The 25,082-nt window shown below is 45.3% G+C and overlaps 1 protein-coding gene across 1 annotated transcript; it reads right to left on the bottom strand.

The window, feature by feature from the left end:
- Positions 1-624: 624 nt before the first annotated feature.
- Positions 625-10,243, bottom strand: LOC129811632 (thrombospondin-1-like). The gene is made up of 22 exons (XM_055863089.1): positions 10,026-10,243; positions 9,795-9,884; positions 9,080-9,639; positions 8,742-8,817; positions 8,330-8,422; positions 8,116-8,225; positions 7,665-7,790; positions 6,941-7,037; positions 6,479-6,652; positions 6,197-6,373; positions 5,934-6,107; positions 5,550-5,830; positions 5,210-5,428; positions 4,996-5,103; positions 4,679-4,838; positions 4,466-4,584; positions 3,735-3,969; positions 3,320-3,547; positions 2,929-3,200; positions 2,720-2,817; positions 2,466-2,605; positions 625-2,352 (listed from the first exon to the last, which is right to left on the bottom strand). The coding sequence occupies exons 2-22, from the start codon at positions 9,856-9,858 to the stop codon at positions 2,345-2,347; spliced, it is 3,519 nt and encodes a 1,172-aa protein (XP_055719064.1). The 5' UTR covers positions 9,859-9,884; positions 10,026-10,243; the 3' UTR covers positions 625-2,344.
- Positions 10,244-25,082: the final 14,839 nt, after the last annotated feature.

The following is a 25,082-nucleotide window of genomic DNA, read 5'->3' as shown; positions in this document are numbered from 1 at the left end:
GGGCCAGCATCCCTGTGGAATGCTTGCAGCACTTTTTGTAGAGTCCATGCCCTGACGAATTGATGCTGTTCTGGGGGGAAAAGGGAAGGTGTTCCTTCCTTGTCCACTCAGTGTACAAGCTCACTGTCTCTTAGCACCTCTACAAAAGCCAAAGAGCAAAGGCTGTAGGTCTGTGGAATGCCTCAGATAGGTGTGACTGTAAGCTATTTTAGGTTTTATTCACTGGGAAATTCCAAGAAAACTAGACACATTGCTGTGGGTTATATTGTGTAATAGCTCTACATTTGTTATAGTATAAGGTGGTAGACTTGAGTTTTTTCCATAAACTAATCATTTTGAAGGCTTTGTTGCTAAATTCCTTGTCTCCTTAGGTGTGGGATCGTGTTTTCAAGGGGATATTGTAGTGTGAAAGTCCTATTGAATGTGGACTTTAGTTCATCCTAAATTTCCTTGCTGTTGACTTCTCAAGGATACTCCCTTTCTTCGAGGACTCCCCAGACTCAAGTGATAGATTCCATCAGAGTTTACAGAACATGACCTATTTATGTGTAATGCTTCATAGTACTGTGCATATCAAAGCTGAGAATAAATCCATAAGCAAGCAAAGGACAAAAACAATGATAATATATTTTTTCTGATGTATTTATTGTTCGGTTGACATTACAAAGTAACTGGTAGAAGTATAAACAGCATTTGGGAGGTAAAACTATGGTAAAAATGTTTATAGACAAGCATCACTAATAGTAAAGTAAAAAATACTAAACAAAACACTATCCAAAGACATCCTCATGTCAGTGTGCAAACAAGTTTATACAATCAGGAACACGGGTCACGTTTCTTGATAAATTATTTAAATAGCATATATCTACACATTAAATAACCTCTTATCATAGAACAGACAAACATAACAATAATTTATCCATTACAAATGCACAGGACATACATAAAGCACAACATATTTCAGAAAACGTTTTTAAAACGTTAGGGGAATTTTCTGCTACAAAAACATTTTATATACATCATAAAAAATGATTGTACTACAGTGACACACAAAAAAAGAAGCCAACCAATGTATACTCTGGTGCTAAAAGGGTACTCTCATGTTTTGTTGGTTTCAATCAAAAAAATAATGAGGTAATATTTGTACATAAAGGTTTTCCTTTGTTTTCCCCATCAGAAATATACACACATTCTCAAGCCCACAAGTCAGACATACTGTGCAGAAGAACAATGGGATTTAAATGACACCTAATTAGTCTATTTTGGAAGGTTGGTGTGAGAGTTAATACTGCACCCTGCTATGAGAGGACTTTTTTAGAGGGATTTATACCCTGTTTCAAGATTCCAGTTATTTAGAACGGGTTTTAATGACAACAAGACAGAGATGAATAAAGATGAGAGATATCCTAACTCTAGGATCATGTGTCAATACTCTCAACTGGTAGCAAATAAAATAAATAATAACTTATGTACAACCTTGGTAGCAATAGTCCTCTCAAGGCAGGGTAGACTGGCCCATGTGTTTTTTGTCCCTCTCCACTAATGTCTGAGCTAAGATAAAAAGAAAAGACATCCTGGAATCCTGGCGAAATAGCAGTTGTGTTGTTCGCTAGTAGTCTATATTGGCTTTGGGTGCTAGTCCTGCTTCTGTGCTCCTTCCATATATCATCTAGAGTTCTTTCCTGAGAAACCACTTAGCAAGCCTGGTCAAACCCTGAAGACATACTTCATACTGAGCTGAACTGCAAGAGTCTACTAGAAGCCACTTAGTTACCAAATTTGAAATGGCTAATGCCTTGACTACAATTGGCTTAAGTGTCTTTATCACAAAGCCCTTCATGGGTAACATACACGCAGACAAACATTCACTCTCATTGATAGTAACTGCCAATCCATACCGTCCACGGTCCCTCAATAGTTCCTTTAAGGGGCATCTGTGGCCCATCTGGAGTAAATATCCTACTGGTTTCTTCATTTGGAAACAAGTCAAGTCCTTTTGAGTCCACAGCAGAGCTGAAGTAATGCTCGGAAATAATGAAAATACTCTTCCCTTTAGACCTCCATCCAGAGAGGGATAGCAACTAATTCAGAAGTGCAGAGAAATCTATCTGATTTCTTCACTGAGCAAAGTTATGCTCAACCTGCTGTTAGTGCAGGGGTCTAGTCATCATAGGGCAGGCAGTTAGCCTGTGTCCATTCTGCCTCAATCCCACACACTTGCTCTCCATTCCACCAATGTGCTTGTCGCAAAGTAAAGAGTAATATTGATATGGTCCCAGGTCATATGTTACATTTATATTTGAGCAGGTAAATACATTCTTCTAAGAGCCTCTCTCTAGTCCGATTAAGAATCTGGAGGAAAAAGAGAAGTTAAGAATCAGTTAAAACCCTGTACATATTTTGAGTCAAAGGGCATGAGCAAGTCATTTTTTTTGTTTGACAAAACATTCCTGAAAGCATCTTACCTCTGCATTCATATTTGAGGTCTGAGAAGTATGTCATCTCCTGAGAGAAGACATACATGCCTAGTCTTCCACCAGCATAAGTCTTGTCGTAGATATTTCCGGAATCGGCCATGATTCTCTTGCCTTCATACATCACAACTCTGAAAGGAAGGAAGATGACATGAGATCATTAGCACATGAAAGCAGGAGTTTATGTGGCTTCAGTAAAGGCAGAGGAGCTAAAGAGTTCAAAGCTAAAGCTAATCTGAGCTCACCTGATGAGTCCAGACTTGGGCCTGTGGATCAGGTGCCATCTGTAGGCGGTGTAGTCTTTCCAGCCGATGTTCTTGGGGTCGTGCCACAGAGTACGCACCTATGAGGAGGAATAACAAAAAGACATGAGAATTGTTTCCTACCCAGTGGTTTTCTCTCGCACTGCTCTTATGTGCTTTGGGCTTGTAATGTGGACTGAAGCTGACCGTACCTGTCCAGCAGTGTCACCGGTGTGCCAGAGGGCATTCCTCAGATGCTCCCCAGGTCCTGTGGTGGAGTTGACCACTTTGATGGACACTCCGGAGTAGCCCTGAGCTCTGGTCGGCGTGTGGGACCAGTAAGTCTGTGTGATCTGCTTCCACATTACCACGTAGAACCTGGAGCTGGACTGGTACCCAAACACAAATCCAGCATAGTCATCGTCCCTGTCTGTGTTGATAAAGAACGTTCCACTGAAGTCCACTGCGTTGAACTCATCGAACCCTATAGACAACAAAGAAGTTGGTTAGGACTTTTCTCAATGGACCCATAATCTACGAATGGTAGTTTTGTAGTTGTTCTCTTTAGTTCCTAAGGTGTTATATATGTGTTACAGCACGTACCAACAGCGATGCCAGGGTCACAGTTGACGGTCTGCACCAGTTCTTTGCCCTGGTGGCGGACCACCCAGTTGGGGTCGATCTGGGAGGTTCCCTTGGGGTCCAGCGGTACCATCTGGAACCTGCGGAAGTCCGTCTCACTGATAGCAAAGTTCTCAGGGCACACATCGTAGATATCAAGAATGTTGTCTTGGTCAAAGTCATCTTTGCAAACATCTCCACGACCATCACCTGAGAGGAGGAGGCAGAGAAAAGCACTTAGACATTTCTTCATGGAGACAACAAGCTAACCAACCCTATAGTAATCTCTGTGACTCTGCATTTCTGTAGAGAGTACTTTGTCTTTCTAGATGAATTATTCAATAGGTCAGTTGAATGGCGCCAATGTTTGATAGAGCTACCGAAGAGAGTGACTCACCATCAGAGTCCAGCTGGTCAGGGTTAAAGGCCAGCCTACAGTTGTCCTTGTCGTCAGGGATACCGTCGTTGTCATCATCGTGGTCACAGGCGTCACCCTTGCCGTCTTTGTCGTGGTCGGCCTGGTTGGCGTTGGGGATATAGGGACAGTTGTCCAAGTTGTTCTGATGACCGTCCTCATCAATGTCCTGGTTGTTGTCGCACTTGTCTCCCACACGGTCTGAGTCAGAGTCAATCTGGAGGACAACACAATTAATTTAGTCTTCACAAAAACACATTATTTCACACTGTATGAGATAAATGTGGCTCTACTTCAATGCACTCAGACATAATGAATGTATTTCACCACTCTCAACTTAAGTCATCTCCCTCAATATGAGAGGTGCTATTCTATCCCTCATCCTTGTGCCCCCTTGTCTTCAGATATGCTAGTAATTTCCCTTCCAACAAGAATACTGTTTCCTTGCACCTTGGCAAGACTACACACACACACACACACATACACATTCATATCTATTCAGAAGGGGGGAATGAATAAGGAGAGGGGGAGAATTGCACTCATTCTTCTCCCAGCTTTCACAATTTCACATTCCTGTCTTTCATTAAAGCTGAGCACAGGTGCAATCTATGGCTACTGTCCTAAGAGGCGGGGCTCTATGATAGTTCTAATTCCCTCCAAGATACTTGATAAGATTGGGTTCTTATGTAGTAGAAGATGAAAGCTGCAGTTACCTGGTCTGGGTTGTTTTCAAGAGGGCAATTGTCACAGTGGTCTCCCACTCCATCCCCGTCAGTGTCTCTCTGGTCCACATTGTAGACGTATGGGCAGTTGTCCCTCTCATTTAGAATGCCTGCGAAGTGAACACACATTTATATCAATCTATGACAACTTTTAAGGACTGAGAGATTTCATTGTCTGATGTTGGAGGAGTGATGATCTCTTACCATCACCGTCAATGTCAATAGCACAGGCATCCCCCTCTCCGTTGTTGTCTGTGTCGACTTGGTCGGGGTTGCTCTCATGCACACAGTTATCACATCGATCACCAATGTCATCTCTGTCCACATCATACTGAGCGGGGTTGTAGACCATTGGGCAGTTGTCCTAATAATTTGAAAAAATGTACACCATTACTACATTGTTCATATGCTACTCGCTTTCCCCCTGACTCCTCCAATTTCTCTAACCCATAAGAGAAAGGACTACTGATTGCTGTGTTTGGTTTCTTTGTGGATAACCAAGTCCTGTTTTGATCTCTCACCCTATCATCAGGGATCCCATCGTTGTCATCATCGTGATCGCAAGCGTCACCAAGCCCATCATTGTCGTGATCCTCCTGTCCAGAGTTGGGAAGGTTTGGACAGTTGTCCTGAAAAAAAAAGGATCATGGTTGGTTAGAGAGTCATAACCACAATAACACAGTGGAGAAGCAAGGGATATACTTTGTTCAGTGCTGGGGGTGTGATCCTTCCTACCTTCTTGCAGTGGTAGGTGGCGTTCTCCACACACAGGAGGTCTTTGTTGGGCCATCCATCCAGGTCAGTGTCATCTCCACAGATGTGGCCATTGCCAGCGTAACCAGGTTTGCACTCACAGCGGAACATAGTGTCGCTGAACTGACCCAGGTAGATACAGTTGGCATTCTTGTTGCAATCATGGCTGCCGTCTTGGCAGGGGTTACGGGGTGTGCACACCTAGGGGGAAGGGAGAGACACGTACTAAAGGGTTAAGATGTGCTGCTGACCTCCTAGCATTAGAATAAATAGAAATCCTCACATTTGTGTATTTTGTTGCAATAGCCAGAGTTTGTCTCACCTGTTTCTTGGCTGTGGCCTGCTCCACTCCTCTCCCGAAGGGCTGTTGTCCTGAGTAGCGAGGGGGGCAGGCAAGGCAGTTGTAACCAGGCTCAGTATTCTCACAGCGGTGGACTCCGTTGAGTGTGAAGCATGCGTCACGGACCTCCTTGCACTCATCGATGTCCTTGCAGTTGATGCCGTCTCCGGTGTAGCCCACTGGGCATGCGCCACACTTCCAGGAACCATCATCAAAGCTGGTACACTTAGCGCCAGCAAAGCAGGGGTTGGACAGACAGCCATCTATATAAAGAAGCATATTGATTTTAAAATACTGAACAAAAATGGATTTGTACACTTTTAGGTAAAAATAACAAATGCCATAATCTATTAATAAAATTCGTACCAATAGGGCAGTCCTCTTTTCCACACAGCTGGGATGTTTTGCCGTCACCCTGACATTCCTTTCCTCCGTATTTGGGGGTGGGGTTGTTACAAAGACGCTGGCGAGTCTGGAATCCACCTCCACAGGTGACAGAGCAGGTGTCCCATAAAGACCAGGGTCCCCAGACTCCGTCAACTAAGGTACAGCGAGAGAGAGATGAGTTACAGCTGTATCTCCAGACAGATAGATAGGCACTTGTGTTTAGATGCTGCTCTTCTACTTACTTGGACAAGGTGATTTCTGGCAGACCTCGGTCTCTCTGCCCTGTCCTTGGCAGTCTCTGCCTCCCATCTGGGGAGTTGGGGAGTTGCAAAGGCGAATGCGGGTGATGACTCCTTCACCACAGGTCACAGAGCAGGAGGACCAGGGAGACCAGTGGCTCCAGCCACCATCCTGCCTGACTGTAAAGGACATACACATAATTATTAGTTAATGTGCTATTACAGTACACATGAGATGTATGGTACTGAGAGATACTGTTGAGTAGAAATGGTAGGTTTACTCACAGCGCTTGTCACATTCCTGAGGGTAGCAGTCGCGGGTCTGCACAGAGGTGCCCTCGCAATTGCTGTTGATGCGGTCGCATGATCGACCTCGCTGCTGGATTCCCCGTCCACAAGACACGGAACAATGAGTCCATTCGGACCAGGGGGACCAGCCATCCTCAGCATAGTCACTCGCTAGGGGGGAGAGACAATGGGAGAGCTATTAACACTGCAGAGCTCAGCCATGGGGGCAAAGGATTTTCAAAGGACAGTCTATTTGAATAAATTTAGTCCAGAAGATTTGAGACCTGGCATTCCAAGGGGTACTCAGGGAATGTGAATGACTGACAAATGATAAAGGAAGACTTTTCCAAATTAAAATACACCTGATAGGCAGGTTGTCAAAAAAAGTTCAGGTCCACCTCACAAAAAAGTACTACAATTCTGTTACAGGCTTGTTTTCAACAGTAGACGAGTACTTACGGGTTCCACAACGTGGGCAGCACTCTCCATCGGGCACGGTGGCGTTGGCACAGGGCATCAGGGGACAAGAGATTTTGCGACACACAGTGGCAGAGTTCTATAGAGAGGATTGCTGAAATTAGTAAATAGTTTGTCTCCAGAGCAGGCTGTCCGGCTACAACAAGGACGGCCGGTAAAATAATCTGGACCATTAACTTTGCATTGCGCAAAAGTGGTTGCTGCTTTGCCAGGACTAATTGCTATGTTTGGGAACATTGGGATGATGTTTGGCTGGGGCAGGGGGATCCCCGCTGTGCTACCGTCCTAGATTTGTGCACCTGCTCTAGGGTTCAGGACAAGCAATGTGCTGGGGGTCTGGAGGGAAGGACGGTGACAGTGGGAAAGGCAGAACAGAGGGTCTCTGCAGATGTACTAATTAAATACACATTCTTGATACCTAGCCAAATAGATAACTACAATAACACCCTTAGTGAGAGAGAAAGTGAGAGAGGGGTTTGACATGGCAGAACCCCCCTACTGCTTTGTTGCTATTCTCTCAAACATCTCATTAGAGGTGAGGTGATGACTAGCAGACAGACACTGCCTAGTCACAAGAGCCTAAACACAAGAGCCCATTAACACCTCATTACAGAAGGGGTTGAGGAGCTACTGCCTGGTTTTCACACAGTTTACTACTGACTGGGTTACTGATTAACTGCATTCCACCAAGTGCGATGACACCTACCTGGCAGGTACACTCTGTGCAGCCGTCCACGGTCCACTCATCTTTGTCCTTGTGCACGATGCCGTTGTGAAGACAGACCCCACTGTGGATGTTCATCTGGTTCATGAGCAGAGTGCTCTCCTTATTCTGAACACAGAAGAGGGGAGGGAGAGAAAGGGACATGTGTTTAGACAATAGGATGGAAACTTTTACATAGCCAAGGTTCCAGTATAAATAAATGACCAATCAACATTGTGATTAGGACATAGCTTGATTTAACTAAAGCAAATACAAATTCAATGACAGCCAAACATATTTGTATATTCATATGACAGCCATTATGATCTGTCAGGGCCTGCCATTCCAAGGGCAAGTGGCTGTGCAGTGGAGAGGTTTTAACTGGGAACAGATAGACTTGAGAGGGAGGGAGGAAGGATGACAGTGCACAGACCCAGCTGCTTTCTGTGCTTACCACTCTGTTGAGCTCGTTTGACAGCTGCTTAACAACCACACCGAGTCCCTTGAGCTCCTTGAACATACTGGTGATATCCTCACAGGAAACGCCACAGACCTGCTGAATTTCTAAAGAGGAGAAAAGCAATCAGTTAGTCACCTCCCTCCTTCACATGAGCACAGACCAGTAGGAGCAAATGGCCTTGTCCCTGCAGAGTGAAGTCTGGTCTCACCTTTGCTTTTGTGGCCAGTGTAATCAGTCCTTATTGCTGGGCTAGACCCATTGACTGGGTTGTCCAGGGTCATGACATCAGTCAATGTTGCAGCTGGAGGAGGACAGACAGTAATTTCCATGAACAGCATAATAACATCCACCTGAAGAGACTTTATTAATGGCCATATAGAATTCCGGTACTATCAATCAATCAATCAAGTTTATTTTATATAGCCCTTCGTACATCAGCTAATATCTCGAAGTGCTGTACAGAAACCCAGCCTAAAACCCCAAACAGCTAGTAATTCTATTTGGTAATGAAATGCATTTAGATTTTTACAACTAACAAGCAATGAATAACATCAACTTATACAGTAATTCCAACATTTAAATGCAAAAATAACATTTATAATTTTGTAAATCACACTTACAGCTTTGGCATCCCTTATTGCGCATGATTGCCTCCAAAGTGGTTCCAAAAACGAAGCGCACGTTCTGAAGCACTCCCTGCACAAATACACATTCCATTTAGAGCTATTCCATATTCACACGTTTACAACTTTTCAATACATTTCTTTAGGGATCATAATATCTAAATGTGTATGTCAAATAATATCACATCTCTGGACGCCAAACGTTGCGCAGTGCGCGATCCACGAGGTTGGGGCTACTCAGACTAGGCTATAAACTTCAGAAGCATTTATTTTTAAACATAATTACAACATTATTTGCAATGTATTTATGAACACATGAATCACGTCATATTTACCATAAATCTGTCTTTCACAGCTCCTTTTCCAATTCTCAGACGGGCAATGTCCGCAACCTCATGCGTCAGGACCTTTTGGATGGGGACGTCTATTTCGGATATATTGATCTCTTCACATCCTACGAACAGCTGGGCACGATCTTCCTGAATGAACAGCGTGATATTCTTCCAATGTCCTGTCGCTAGATCTGCATCTTCTATGGACACTACCTGTTGCTTGTTCCCGGTAGAGTATACCACATCCAGAGTTTGCGCCTTGCCATTAGAAATAATTTCGAATATCGGTCCTGATCCGTCTTTCTTCTCCACAGTCAAAATACTACCCCTGGTTTTCTTGTACTGCTTGAAGTTGACGAGGAGAAGGAATCCTCTTTCAGCTTGTACTGAATCAATGAGGTCCCTGAAGGAGATCTCGGGAACCGGGGGGATCAGGTCTGCGTTCAAGACCTTATAGGCTGGGCTGTAGGGATCTGCGCCTTTTACCAAGGTAACTCCTTGGTGCCTCTTGTTCACTTTCACAAGCTCGAATAGGTCGTATACACCGTTATCATCTCCACTCTCTGTGAAGGGAGAAACTGTAATGAGTCTCTCTTGGCAACTTCACGTTCACAGATAAAACATTGCAGGAACATTTAATGGAATAATTTCATTGTTGATTTTAAAAAGCATATTGTCAACATTTTTATAATGTTTCCCCAAGTTTCCAAAAACTCACCTGCCACCCGGCTGCCCTCACAATTCCAAAGCACCAAAAGGAGAAATACTCCTGTCAGCTTCATCTTAAAACCTCAGGAATCTGTTTCAACTAGAAAGTAGAAAAACAGTTAAATAGGTATTGTTATTTACACACTTCTCAAGATTACAGTCCCATTATGAAAACGTAATAAATATATTTTAAAAAGCTACATGTTATTTAAAGAAAATATTATTATTAGAATTTACTAACCTGAATAAAATAAATAAATCACAGACGGATCAGTTGAGGAAAGCCCTGGATTTTCACAGTTTCGTTGTTCCGTTATTTCTTCTTCAAATCTCCAAGTTTATTCCCTTCGTTGAATAGTTTTACTAATCTTATGTTCGCTGAAAACTAATTTTCAAGTTTGTTCTTTCTTTATTCTGATGCTCAAACTATTCTACTAACACTGTGGACATAAGGGCTATTTCAATAGTTTCATGACATTCCTGAGACAACATCTCCTCCAATCAGATCGCAGAAGGAAAAAGGGACGAGCTTATCTTCTTACCTCATGACGCTGAGAGTAATTTCCAAGGCGAAGGCTACACATAGGAAAAAAATGCATTCCAGAGCCGAATTTCCATATAAATATTTTATAGAGGACAGGGGCCAACCAGTCGTTTCCTGTAAAAAGTACATTCTTTGTCAAATATGCTTCCCTCTTTATTTTCATTGTCTCTTTTTAATAAAATGTACAAAAAAGTGTCATGATTTACAGAATTAACTATGTAGATCCCCTTAAAATAAAAACACGTGGATTGTTAGCCAATATATTATTGAGATAGTCATATATAAATGAAAAAATAATACTTTAATATAATATAAGCTAATGGCAAATGTATATATACATTTTTGAGAGGATGCATAGGCCTATTGCTGATCTATTCCTCTTGCCATTCACAGTTCATCCACTGGGAGGCGTTGTGTGAGTTTAGATTTGAGTTGGTCAGACTTTCCATCCTCACATGAAGATGAGAAAAGTGAAGAAAGTATAACTTCAGAAAACGTTATTACCACTAGGAATTTTGGGCCAGACTAGTAGACTATATTTAGGATTTTATTTGGGTATTTAGGATTTTATTCCGTTATTACACTTCAACTGAAACCGTTCATGTTTATTGATCATGTATTCATTTTGTATTAGAAATTAAACAAAAAAAGGGAAATAATCATCCTCATATGTATCTGATCATTTCTATCACTTCCTTGGGTTCTTTGCCCAACATGACATCACCAATCATGTGAAAGGTAGGAGTCATTCTTAAACCCTCTTAAACCTCCTTTCGGTTTCCCCCTATTATGTAATGACAGATTCCCCCCTTCCTGATTGAGAATTGTTCCACATTTCACTTTTTCAGATTAAGCATTTTACCCCAAATCAATGTTAGCTAATTCTTGGAAAAGTATCTTCCCTCCAGATGTGGATAGGAGCAGAAATGAGGAAGAGACAATGACAGTGATGGAAACACTCTGGACAAACAGCAGAAGACTCACAGCACCTTACCGCCGACGCATCATGACTTACTCCCTAAAATAGAGGGGGTCCTATAAATACATGAGAAAGACAGAACCCTGAGTGGGATTGTGTGCAGGCAACATCTGGACATCTGAACCACCGCCAGCAGCATATACATACCATTGGAATGTGAAAGACTTATGACTGGGAATACTTACGACAGCTATTGACCTGTAGTAGGCTATTCACATCAGTGTTTCAGTAGTTTGGGGAATCAGGAAATGATGATGCAATAGTGCTCAAGAGTCAAATAAATGTATGCTCTAATGGAAAATGTCCTTGGGGGTGGGGTGGATGGATTGGAATAGAGTCTCATATTTCAGAGACAAGTTGGGAGCACACAGAGAACATACGCAGGTGTGACCAAGTGTGTCAGATGGGGTATGTTTGTGACATCACAGCATGGGAGGCGGGGTTGGCGTTGTGTGTGTGTGTGAGGAGGGGCTGGTGTAGGAACATGCCAGGTCCTGATGAATACTCATCCAACCACCCAGCAAGCCAAGTTCAGACTGCAGCGGAAACAGACCATAGACAGCAGTGTTTACTCTCTCTCTCTCACACACACACACACACGCACACGCACACGCACACGCACACGCACACACACACACACACACACACACACACACACACACACACACACACACACACACACACATGATTTTCAGGGTAGGAGGTAGAGAGTTTGTGTGTTTAGTCTTTCTTAAGAATTTCTACACAGTGTCTCACCCTTGACCATCGGTCTTATTCCCAAGTATCTAAACAAAGGAAGCAATGACCAATGACATCATTCATTAATCTGTTTATTGCTGTGAATACCTTCCCATCCAGGACAGGTAATGTCTTACCAGTAACTCTGTTAGATATAGCAATAAACATACGTTGTGTACTTAAACATAGCAGATCTATGCTCTGTCTACAACTATATCCGTTGAATACTTTGCTGGCTTAGCTAGCAAGGATGACAGTGTCTGTAACGTCCTGACCAGAGTTCTTATGTGTTTTGCTTGTTTAGTGTTGGTCAGGACGTGAGCTGGGTGGGAATTCTATGTTGTGTGTCTAGTTCGTCTGTTTTCTGTGTTCAGCCTAATATGGTTCTCAATCAGAGACAGCTGTCAATCGTTGTCCCTGATTGAGAATCATATAAAGGTGGCTTGTTTTGTGTTGGGGATTGTGGGTGGTTGTTTCCTGTCTCTGTGTTTGTGTTCTGCACCAGATAGGACTGTCTCGGCTTTCACGTTTGTTATTTTGTTATGGGTTAATGTTCACCGTTTATCTGCTGATTAAACATGTTGAACACTAACTGCGCTGCATTTTGGTCCTCTCATTCATCCCAGGAAGAAAGCCGTTACAGAACCACCCACCTAAATCGGACCAAGCAGCGTGAGTACGGGCATCAGCGACAGCAGCAGTGGTACAAGGAGGAATGGACATGGGAGGAGATTCTGGACGGAGAAGGACCCTGGGCAGAGCCAGAGGAGTGTCGCCGCCCCCAAAGCGGAGCTGGAGGCATCTAAGCGGAGAGGCGGCATTATGAGGCGCTAGCAAGGCAGAGCGGCCGGAAGCCCGAGAGGCTCACCCAAAAATTTCTTGGGGGGGGGGGGGGGGGGGGGGCTAAAGGGGAGTGTGGCGAAGTCAGGTTGGAGACCTACGCCAACTTCCCGGGCTTACCGTGGAGAGCGAGAGTACGGGCAGACACCGTGTTGTGCGGAAGAGCGCACGGAGTCTCCTGTACGTGTGCTTAGCCCGGTGTGGGTTATTCCACCTCCCCGCACTAGCCGGGCTAGAGTGAGCATTGAGCCAAGAGCCATGAAGCCGGCTCAACATATCTGGCCTCCAGTACGTCTCCTCGGGCCGGTGTACATGGCACCAGCCTTACAAATGGTGTCCCCGGTTCGCCAGCATAGCCCAGTGCAGGCTATTCCACCTCGCCGCACTGGCAGGGCTACGGGGACCATTCAACCAGGTAAGGTTGTGCAGGCTCGGTGCTCACGAGCTTGTGTACTCCTTCACGGTCCGGTATATCCGGCGCCACCTTCCAGCCCCAGCCCAGTACCATCAGTGCCTACACCACGCACTAGTCTTCCTGTGCATCTCCAGAGCCCTGTTCCTCCTCCATGCACTCTCCCTATGGTGCGTGTCTCCAGCCCGGTACCACCAGTTCCGGCACCACGCACCAGGCCTACTGTGCGCCTCAGCAGGTCAGAGTCGGCCGTCTGCCCAACGCCGTCTGAGCCATCTGTCTGCCCAGCGCCGTCTGAGCCATCTGTCTGCCCAGCGCCGTCTGAGCCATCTGTCTGCCCAGCGCCGTCTGAGCCATCCGTCTGCCCAGCGCCGTCTGAGCCATCCGTCTGCCCAGCGCCGTCTGAGCCATCCGTCTGCCCAGCGCCGTCTGAGCCATCCGTCTGCCCAGCGCCATCTGAGCCATCCGTCTGCCCAGCGCCATCTGAGCCATCCGTCTGCCCAGCGCCATCTGAGCCATCCGTCTGCCCAGCGCCTTCAGAGCCGCCCGTCTGTCCCGAGCCGCTAGAGCCGTCCGTCAGTCAGGAGCTGCCAGAGCCGTCCGTCAGTCAGGAGCTGCCAGAGCCGTCCGTCAGTCAGGAGCTGCCAGAGCCGCCAGCCAGTCAGGAGCTGCCAGAGCCGCCAGCCAGTCAGGAGCTGCCAGAGCCGCCAGCCAGTCAGGAGCTGCCAGAGCCGCCAGCCAGTCAGGAGCTGCCAGAGCCGCCAGCCAGTCAGGAGCTTCCAGAGCCGCCAGCCAGTCAGGAGCTGCCAGAGCCGCCAGCCAGTCATGAGCTGCCCTCCAGTCATGAGCTGCCCTCCAGTCATGAGCTGCCCTCCAGTCATGAGCTGCCCTACAGTCATGAGCTGCCCTCCAGTCATGAGCTGCCCTCCAGTCATGAGCTGCCCTCCAGTCATGAGCTGCCCTCCAGTCATGAGCTGCCCTCCAGTCATGAGCTGCCATTCAATCATGAGCTGCCATTCAGTCATGAGCTGCCATTCAGTCATGAGCTGCCATTCAGTCATGAGCTGCCATTCAGTCCTGAGCTGCCATTCAGTCCTGAGCTGCCTCTCTGTCCTGAGCTACCTCTCTGTCCTGAGCTACCTCTCTGTCCTGAGCTACCTCTCTGTCCTGAGCTACCTCCTAAATCATGTGGGGGCCTTGGGGAGGATTCTTAGGCCAAGGTCGTGGGCGAGGGTCGCCACTCAAAGGACGCTAAGGAGGGGGACAAAGACATTTGTCAAAGACCCCCACACCCCTTGAGTTTTAGGGGTGCGTTCGGAGTCCGCACCTCAGGGGGGGGGGGGGGGGGTACTGTAACGTTCTGACCAGAGTTCTTATGTGTTTTGCTTGTTTAGTGTTGGTCAGGACGTGAGCTGGGTGGGAATTCTATGTTGTGTGTCTAGTTCGTCTGTTTCTGTCTTCAGCCTAATATGGTTCTCAATCAGAGACAGCTGTCAATCGTTGTCCCTGATTGAGAATCATATAAAGGTGGCTTGTTGGGGATTGTGGGTGGTTGTTTCCTGTCTCTGTGTTCTGCACCAGATAGGACTGTCTCGACTTTCACGTTTGTTATTTTGTTATGGGTTAATGTTCACCGTTTATCTGCTGATTAAACATGTTGAACACTAACTGCGCTGCATTTTGGTCCTCTCTTTCATCCCAGGAAGAAAGCCGTTACAGTGTCTCTAGGTACCGACCAGACTGCAGGCTGATTGATTTTTACCTTGACACATCTGGGTCAGAGGAGCTGGACAAGACTGCTTCATGAATTGCCTGAAGGAAATGCAGAGGCCAAAATCAAGATGTGCATCTCTGGAGTGGAGGTAAATAGAGTATGATTGTTTCAGTAAGATGCCATGACTGGGTTCTGCTGTGGCCACAGTAGATACATGCACATAACATTTTCTGATTGACATGGTTTGGAAGACAATTGCTGTATGGTTTTAACTTTCTTTAACTTTTAGAAATACAATTGTGTGAGCAAAATCATTTTGATGAGTTGTGGGAGGAATGGTTCACTATTATCTATCATTATCATACATCAGTTTGAAAATCAATGTCTATCAGATGTATCAGAGATTCTAAACATGACAGTGCATGTTAGTGGATCACATGGATTTGTGTTTCACTCTTAACCATCCATATGCTGACCCCATGCAGGTGAGTGATGAGAGTTTCCTGGTCCTGCAGCTCCAGGGCTCCTATCCCTGTGACCGATCAATGGCAGTTTATGGGTTTTATTAGACTGTGCGTGATCCAGCAGGCTAGCGTTAGCATACTTTCAGATGAGGAACCTCATCCATGTGCCTTAAGGCCTGGAATCTACAACCACTCATAGTGAGTCAGTTAATGCACATTAGCACTCACCTCCACCAGCCTGCACGATTTCCCACTCCATGCCCTGCAGCCATGCATTTTACTGCAGCAACCATGAGAAGTCCTTACGGAAAGAGGTGTGGCGTGAAGGAGGGGGTGTATTTGCAACTGTGTTTTGGCTAACGTTTTAGCTTGAGGCACATTTGTCACATGAGTGCTCAGGAGTGAATGCTTCAATAAATCATCTCCAAAAATGCAAATATAAGACAGCAGTGCCAGGGCCTTATATTTGTGAGAGCACACGTGGATCATGTTCAGGAGGATCAAGCAGCCTTGAATGGCAGGTGACCATCGCCAGATGATAGAAGTTGAATCATTGCTGGCCAGTTCCTTGAGCACAGTGAAGACTTGCAGGGGAACACATGGCAGGGCTCTAGTTGGGGAGATGACATGAAGGTTATAGGCAAAAAATATGTTCCCCTTATTAAACAGTCTCTAGCTCCTTTTCCATCAAACAGCCAGATTCTTCCATGGAAGTTTGAGAACCAAACCATCTAAACATGGGAACCAAACCATCTAATCATGAGAACCAAGCCAGAGAACATGAGAACCATGCCAGTGAACATAAAATAATTTGTTGCCAGACTTGGCCAAAGGCTTTTCTTGTTCTGCTGTTTGTTCTCTGGAACATGCCAAAGTCCTGAAATGAATTTGAACTGCTGGCTGTGGTAAATCACTGATGGTAATCCACGCTTCATCCCTAAAGGCTTACAAGGGAAGTATGGCTTTTACCATGGCCTTAGAACTGCCTGGCACGGTTTGATCTAAAGTATGTACTATTTAGTGATTCAGATTGTTTAATAGTCATATGTACAGGGTTGCAGGTGTGATTGCAGGGTTCAGTGAAAATCTCAGGCTTCGAGCTCCAACATGCAGGACTAAGTGAAATAGGTAGCTGACTAGTGGTGGCTATTCAGCAACATGATTGTTTGAGAAACTATTGCCCAGTCTTTTCAGTTTTGGCCTTGATGCTCCTGTACTGCCCGTGTCTGAATGATTGAAGAGGGGACAACAGGGCAAGGCTGGGGTCCCTGATGATCGTCTTGGCCTTCCTGCAAACCCTGGTGTTGTAGGTGTCCTGTAGGGCAGGCAGGGTGCACCCAATGGTGCGTTAGACTGCACGCATCACCCTCTGAAGAGCCTTGTGGTTTGCAGTGGTGGAGTTGCCGTACCAGGCTGTGTTGCAGCCCAACAGTATGCTCTCGATGGTGCTCCTGTAGAACACTGTGAGGGCCCTCGGGACAGGCTGAATTTCTTCAACATCCTGAGGTTGAAGAGTCGCTGTCGTACATTCTTCACTGTTGTGTCCGTGTGGTTAGACCATTTCAGCTTTCTGAAATGTGTATGCCAGGGAGTTATTGACCATATCTACGGTGGCCCCGTTAATGAGGATGGGGGCGTGTCCAGCCTGGTTCCACCTGAAGTGTTGCTAACGTTGAGGGAGAGGTTGCTTACCTTTCACCACGCTGTCAGAGTGACTACTTTCTCCCTGTAGGCTGTCTCGTCATGTTGGTAATCAGGCCTACAACTGTCGTCAGCGAACTTGATGATGGAGTTGGAACTGTGTGAGGCCAAGTAGTTGTGGGTACGCAGGGAAAACATGAGGGGACTGAGGACGCACCCTTGTGGGCCCACTGTGTTGAAAATCGGTGTCGAGGAGGTAATGTTGCCTATCTTCACCACTTGGGGCGGCCCGTCAGGAAGTCCAAGACCCAGTTGCATAGGGAGGAGTTCAGACTCAGGGCCTTGAGCTTTGTAATGAGCTTAAAGGCCACTATGTTATTGAAGGCCGAGCTGTAGTCGATGAACAGCATCCTCACATATGCATTCCTTTTGTCCAGGTGAGTAAGGGCAGTGTGCAGTGCAATAGCGATTGAGTCGTCCGTGGATCTGTCCGGGCGGTAGGCAAATTGGAGAGGGTTGAGTGTGTTGGGAAGGGAGGAGGTGATATGGTCTTTGACTAGCCTCTCGAAGCACTTCATGATGATGGAAGTGAGTGCTACTGGTCGGTAGTCATTCAGTTCTGTTAGTTTCCCTTTCTTGGGCACGGGGATGATAGTGGACATCTTGAAGCAGGTGGGTATAGTGGCCTGAGCTAGGGAGAGATTGTCAGAGAACATAACAGGCAGCTGGTCTGCACATGTTATGAGGGCTCGGCTAGGGATGCCATCTGGGCCGGCAGCCTTGCAAGGGTTAACACGTTTGAACGACTTACATACGTCCTCAGTGGAGACTGTAAATATGTAGCCCAAGTTGTCATGGGGGGCTCTCTTCGGAAGCTCAGGGTCATTGTTCTCGAATCTTGAGAAAAAGGTGTTTAGCTCACCCGGTAGGTTGACGTTGGGGACCGTGATGTGCCTGGCTTTCTTTTTTGTAATATGTGATCGTTTGGCTCCCCTGCCACATATGCCTTGTGTCCGACCCGCTGAGTTGCTCTTCCACTTTGTCCCAATACTTGTGTTCCGCCATCTTGATCGATCTGTGTAAGTCGTATTTAATAACGTCATGATCTCCTGTTCAATCTTTTCACCATAAAACTGCCATAGAGCCTGGCAAACAACGTGTTCTGATCTGGAATGAGATATAGTCCATCATTGCCTATCCGTATGCACTATAATGTATACAGCATCTGTTTTATATCACAATCATTTCGCTACACTCGCAATAACATCTGCTAACCATGTGTATGTGACCAATAACATTTGATTTGATTTGATCTCTAAGGCAACACATTTTGAGGTAACTTAACTAAAGCATTTCCAGTGCAGTGAGTTAGCTAACATTGGAGTCCTCTTGGAGCCATGCTTGGAAGAAGATGATGAATTGGTGGCAGTGACTCTGCTCGATTCCTGGAAGTGAGGTCATAGTGTGATTAGGTTGAATGCACTTCTTTCAAAGGTCTTGTCTTCACTCATTGTTTAAAGATGGACACCAAGTCATCCACAGTGCTTATTGCGTGCCAAACATGCAAGCCCAGAACATTGTAGCTAATTGGCTCAGAGCTGGTGATAATGGACTATCAGCTGCCTTCCAAGGTAAAGGTATTTGCCACTGTGCTTTGCCTGGTCCATGCACTGTACTAAGTTAACTGTATGGATGAATAATGAGCTGACAGACCACATGCCACTAAACTCCTAGCCAGAGAGGCCACTGAATCCAGGAATGTAAAAAAGCATTTTGAATGTAACCCCGAGACACAGTGTGTCTTTTGTAAATGCATCGTGAAGCATTACGTTATGCAGAGCAACAAGGAGTATCATCACATTAGTGGTCCTCCTGGCGACTACACACCGTGGATAATGATGACATTGTCTGAGTGCCATGGACATTCAGACTGTACTTCAGACTGTCGCCAGTGGTTGAAAAGCTACTGATGACTGAAAGGCACCAATGGAACGGACTTCCCGTACTGACACTGATGAGGTTCAGAAGAAGATTTATTGGAAAGGGAACTCATATGTATGACTAATTATATTGTTTAGTGACGTCCTTTCAGTCTTAATGAAAACAAATTTTGGACAATAGCAAAAACACAAGAACGTACCATGATCCTTGTTACTACGGAATTATGGAATTAAGTTGACCTCAAATGGAAAATTAATGTCCCAGAAAACACAAAGCAGACAAATATGTGAACATTACTAGTACGAAGCAGTCACCAAGATTATTTTCACTAATCATACATCATGTTTTGGGGGGAATGTTTCCTGTTCTATTGCTGGAGTTTCCAGTAGACATTGTACAAACTTTTTTCAGTTCTAAAACTAAGCAGCTGTAGGGATTATCTTCTTCTGTTTGTTGGCTTTTTCGGTATGTAAACACCTCTGTATCACCAATATTATGTCATTTTAAATCTAATTGAAAGGGCACAGCACCTATAAGTATTGGCAAACTATCATATATGGCATGAATGTAATCTGAATGTTCATAGGTGTTAATTGAGTGGATCATAAGAGTGCATTAGTAGAGTGGTGCACACATTGTGCAAACATGCTCACGCTCGCACACAGGGGCAGTCTTTCCACTGTACAGAACACCAGCATAGCCTGCCTCTCCCACAAGTTTACAGTTTTATTAGTCGTATTTACAGGATACACATGGTATACACCGTCCAATGAATTGCTTACTTGCAGGTCCCTTTTTGACAATGCCACAACAATAAGCAATAATAAAATATAAGGATATGAACATAAAGTAAATGGCTCAGTAGAATGGAATAAATACAGTGTTTTAGTACAAGTATAATACAAGTATAATACAGGAAGGCACAATTTAAAGTACAATATGGTCACATGCATCAGGGATGGAGGGATTGGGGCAAGTGTAGCAGCAGTTGTGATGTGTATGTAGCATGAATGTGTGTGTGTGTCTGTGGATGTGTGTATGTCTGTGTGGGTGTGTGTGTGTGAGAGTCAGGTGGTCAGTTCAATTCAAATGTTCAGCAGTCTGATGGCTTGTAGTTACCAACAGGTTCAGAGACAGTTTCTATCAGACCTCATGCTCCGATACCGTCTGCCCGACGGTAAGGGCGTGATCAGCTCGTGGCTAGGGGGTGTGGGGTCCTTGATGATGCTGTGGGACTTCCCCAGGCACCTTTTCAAGTAGATGTCCTGGATGGGGGGGGGGACACAGTCCCTGGGATGTACTGGGTCATCCTCACCATTCGCTGAAAGGCCTTGCCATCATGTACAGTGCAATTCACATACCAGGCCATGATGCAATCTATCTGGATGCTCTCGATGGTGCAGTGGTAGTATTTGGAGAGGACTAAGGGTGGCAGGCCTACAACTGTGGTGTCATTAGCAAACTTGATGATGGAGTTGGTGTCGTGCAAGTCAGACAGTTATAGGTGAACAGGGAGTACAGCAGAGGGCTGAGGACACACCACTGGGGGAGCCCTGTGTTAAGAGTCAGTGTGGAGGGGGTGTTGTTGCCAATCCTCACAGCCTGTGGTCTGTCCGTCAGGAAGTCCAGGATCCAGTTGCAGAGGGTAGTGTCCAGACCCAAGGCTCTGAGCTTGGTGATATGCTTGGAGGGAACAATAGTGTTGAACGCTGAACTATAGTCAATGAACAGCATTCTCACATAGGTGTTCCTCTTGTCCAGATGTGTTAGGGCCTTGTGAATAGCGATGGAAATGGCATCTTCAGTGGATCTGTTTGGTAGACAAATTGGAGTGGGTCCAGTATGCCTGGAATTCTTGATGTGGGCCTTGACCAGCCTCTCGAATCACTTTAAGATGACAGCGGTGAGTGCGACGGGGCGATATGTCACTTTGGTTTTATTGAGCACTGGGACGATGGTGGTCTGGTTGAAGCAAGTGGGGACTATAGCCTGGGACAGGTTTACGATGTCAGAGAAGAGGTCCGCCAGATGTTCAACGCACACTCTGAGGACTCGGCCAGGGATGCCATCTGGGCCAGTGGCTTAGTGAGCATTCACTCTTTTGAGAGTTTTCCTCACGTCAGCCTTGGAGAGCGAAAGCACCTAGTCGTCCGAAGCAGTGAGAGCCTTCCTGGATGGCTCAGTATTGTCTGGGTTGAAGTGAGCATAGAATGTGTTAAGATTGACTGGGAGGGAGGCTTCGGTGGGCAGCGCACAGCTGGATTTGCCTTTGTAGTCCGTGATAGCCTGTAGTCCTTGCCACGTGCGTCTTGAGTCTGACTTGTCAAACATCAATTCAAGTTTGAGTTTGTATTGTCTTTTTGCGACCCTAATGGGTTCTGCGCACCTGCTTGCACTATCCCACAACAGGAAGCAGCCAATACTGATTTGTGCATTGGGGTTTGCGGAACAAATCGAAGGTCAACAATGGCATGTTATCTTCCCACATAAACTTCCTGTTTTATTTGCTGTGGCTACTCTGCTTTGGCAGAGTAGCCACAGGCTTTCTCTGTTGGCTTTCAGGCTTTCTCTGTTGGCTTTCTCCCCTTACAAGTCGATTCTGAAAGTATGGGTGTGCGATTTCAACTGCTCAGGCACTGGATTATGTTTAGACCATGCATCTTAACTGCTTTGAATAATGGTGACAAATTGAAGCCAAACCTCTCTTGTGCCACCCTCCAGACACTGAGCACCCATTAACAGCCAGTCGGCTACAGCTCTCCACAGCGCATCAGCATACATCAGTCCCATGACATCATAGCAATCATCTGATGTAGAGGTTCTAGTTCTGTCAAAGTCACTTAACGGACCTAGACAAGAGTGCTCAGGGAGTTCTGGCTCTCAATGCTCCTACAGTATGAGTTTAAACACTTCCAGTGTTTTTTATTGTGCCCTTTACAGTGCTCTGAGGGAAATGCAGTGTGCAAACAGCTCACAGGGTGACCTTTTATCTGCTTTAGGCATTGTGCTAGTGGGTTAGATAAGACATCAATGATACTATACAACAAAGAGTCTTGTTGTATAGTAGTTGTATAATATCCTGTTTGTTATTTTTCACGAAAATGTAACAAATGTCAGAAACTATGCAACCATCGAACAAGAAGCTCTAGCTTTGTTGTTGGCTCTGCGATACTTTGAGGTATGTATTGGTTCCAGTGCCCTACCAGTGATCGTATATACTGACCATAACCCCTTAGTGTTTCTCCACCGGATGTACAACCAGAACCAGCGCCTTATGCGTTGGGTGCTTATTGTACAAAATTATCATTTGGAGATCCGCCACAAAAAGGGTTCTGATAATGTATTAGCAGATGCTTTGTCTCGTGTGTAAAAATGATGATTTTTGTATGTTTTGTAAATGCTTTGTAAGCAATCCTTATAGGGTTGCTCTTTTAAGGGTGGGAGTGTTACGGATACAGGTATCCTGAGTGTGTATCCTGTGTGTATTTTATTTTCTCTCCTTCTCTCCTCACAGGTGGCAATCATCAGTCACCAATCAGTCGCTAATCAGAAGACACCTGCTCCTTTTCTCTTACCCTATCACATCCCCTTTCTCTTGGTTTAAAAACCCAGTCAGTTGTTTTCCCTGTGTCTCGAACTCTCTGTGGCTGCAGGGAACTCGCGTTTGGTTTTTGTTCATACATGTCACATTTGTCCGGAATTATTTGAGTATGTATTGTTGTGGTTCATGACTTGTTTGATGGTGGGAAAAGGGGGTGCCAAGTCGCCCATGAGCCTACATTACACGTAGGAATACTTTGTCTAACTACCCTAATTAGAACTGGGCAGACCACCCACTGTATTTTTGGTTAGTTAGTTAACTGGATTGAAGTAGGCTAGTCTAGCTTAGGGGTGTTTTGGGATATTTGTTTCTTTCCTTGGTTCCAGCTCAGCCCCTTTTCCTGCCGCCCTTTACTGTGTGTTTACCAAATAAACCATGAGTGTTTGACGGTAGATTTAAGTTGTCTGTGGTTTTTCGTTCTCACGGTTACTTTTTCACTTATGATTTGCATGAGTAATGTTACGGGTCTCGTTTCCATCCCCTTAGACTGCAGGGCCATAGGAATTCGTAACAATGGTCTACTAGTCTCACTGTCTATCCTGCCCTCTATCCACCATTCATAGTGACAATAGTGGTAGGTGGATTGTTTGTCCATATCTGCAATAGGCTAACTAGCAATCATACCACACACAAACACATTCAAAGCTGCATAAATGTTCAATATGAATCCACAAGAATAAATAGGAATAGTGGAGAGGACAAGTGCATCATTGTGCATGAAAGAACAGTGAAGACATGCAGCTCCCTATTGATCTTGTTTAGGGACAATACAATTATCCTACAACACCACAATGCAATGAATAATTGCATTATTGTCTTCAAGTAAGCACAAAATCCTACTCTAGGCTGCAGTGAAAATAGGCAATTTTCCTGTCCTGCTAAGCATTCAAAATGTAACAAGTACTTTTGGATGTCAGGGAAAATGTATGGAGTAAAAAGTACATGCCTTCCTTTAGGAATGTAGTAAAGTAAAAGTTGTCAAAAATAGTAAAGTACAGATACCCCAAAAAACTACTGAAGTAGTACTTTCAAGTATTTTTACTTAAGTACTTTACACCACTGATTTTACTTAACTACATTTCAAAATAAAATAATGTACTTTTACTCTATACATTTTCCCTGACATCCAAACATACTTGTTACATTTAGATTGCTTAGCAGGACAGAAATGGTCCAAGTCACTCACTTACATGTATCAAGAGAACATCTCTGGTCATCCCTACTGCCTGATCTGGTGGACTCACTAAACACACATGCTTAATAATTTGTAAATGTAGTTGTCGGTTATAGGTCAAAGTAAGTCCTTTGATGTAGGCAATGCCTTTTATTTCAATATATGTGTAGGAATTATCTGGCATAGTCTGCATTCGCAGTCAGCTTTTTTATGCACTGGTTACTTTTACATTGATGTCGGCATTTGAAGTCGGCCTTGTTGTGACTTGATAGGGTGTATTATGCATCTATTAAATGTTCACCATATGCACCTTTCCACAAGTAAATGAGTCAAGTTATGATGAGGTTGAGTAGTGGTTGACATTGTAGCCTACACACAGTTCCACAGACCTTTAAACCTAATATTGCTGTGATAATTAAATGCCTAAGGTCATGTTTGTTTTTGCTGTCTTCCAAAAGGCATTTTTGAGTTTTAAAAAAATGCACTAAATGAGCTTCAACCTCCTGTGGCAGACCAGGGCGTTTGATCAAGACATTTACATTCAAAGGTGTTTATTTAAAACTAAGAAAAAGAAAAGAAACCGGTCTCCTCCAGGACAAACCGGGTTATTGCCTTCTGGGCTCCAGGGGAATGCTGTCTCCTCTGTGATAGAACACAGTGCCCCTCGGTTCTAGCAGACCATGAGGATGTCTGTTCGGTAGCAACCTCTCACTGCCTCCAACCCTCCGATGTGCTGCCTTCCTGGCAGCTTTATGGGCCCCGTACAGCTGGTGAGGAATCATCCCCTTGATTACTCACCAGCCCCATTTAGTCCTGGCCTGTCAAGACCTGGCATGTCCAGCAGAGGGAGCCCCCGCCGTGTGATTTTGACTCAGTTTGTCACCAGGCCTCGACGATTCTCCCCCTGGTGGCTTGTCTGCGGTCCGCTGTGTACTGTTGGTGGGGTCTGAGGACTCAGTCCATCAGGTGATGGAATGTGGGCGGGGGTCCATGGAGACCGAACGGGAGGACCCGGTATTGATATAAGCCTTCCGTTGTCGAGAATGCCATCTTCTCCTGGGAGGAGGCTGCCAAGGGTACCTGCCACATCCCTTGGTCAAGTCCAGGGTGCTGATGTATCGGGCCTTTCCCAACCGGTCGATGAGCTCATCCACACTCGGCATGGGGTAGACGTCGAAACAACTGATGTCGTTCACCCCCCTGAAGTCATTGCAGAAACGCAGACTACCATACGGTTTGAGAACCAACAC

This window comes from Salvelinus fontinalis, chromosome 15, assembly GCF_029448725.1.
Source record: "Salvelinus fontinalis isolate EN_2023a chromosome 15, ASM2944872v1, whole genome shotgun sequence".
Classification (NCBI taxonomy): Eukaryota; Metazoa; Chordata; class Actinopteri; order Salmoniformes; family Salmonidae; genus Salvelinus; species Salvelinus fontinalis.
Note: the sequence above shows the minus strand (reverse complement) of the source record. Positions and strands in the feature narration are given on the sequence as shown.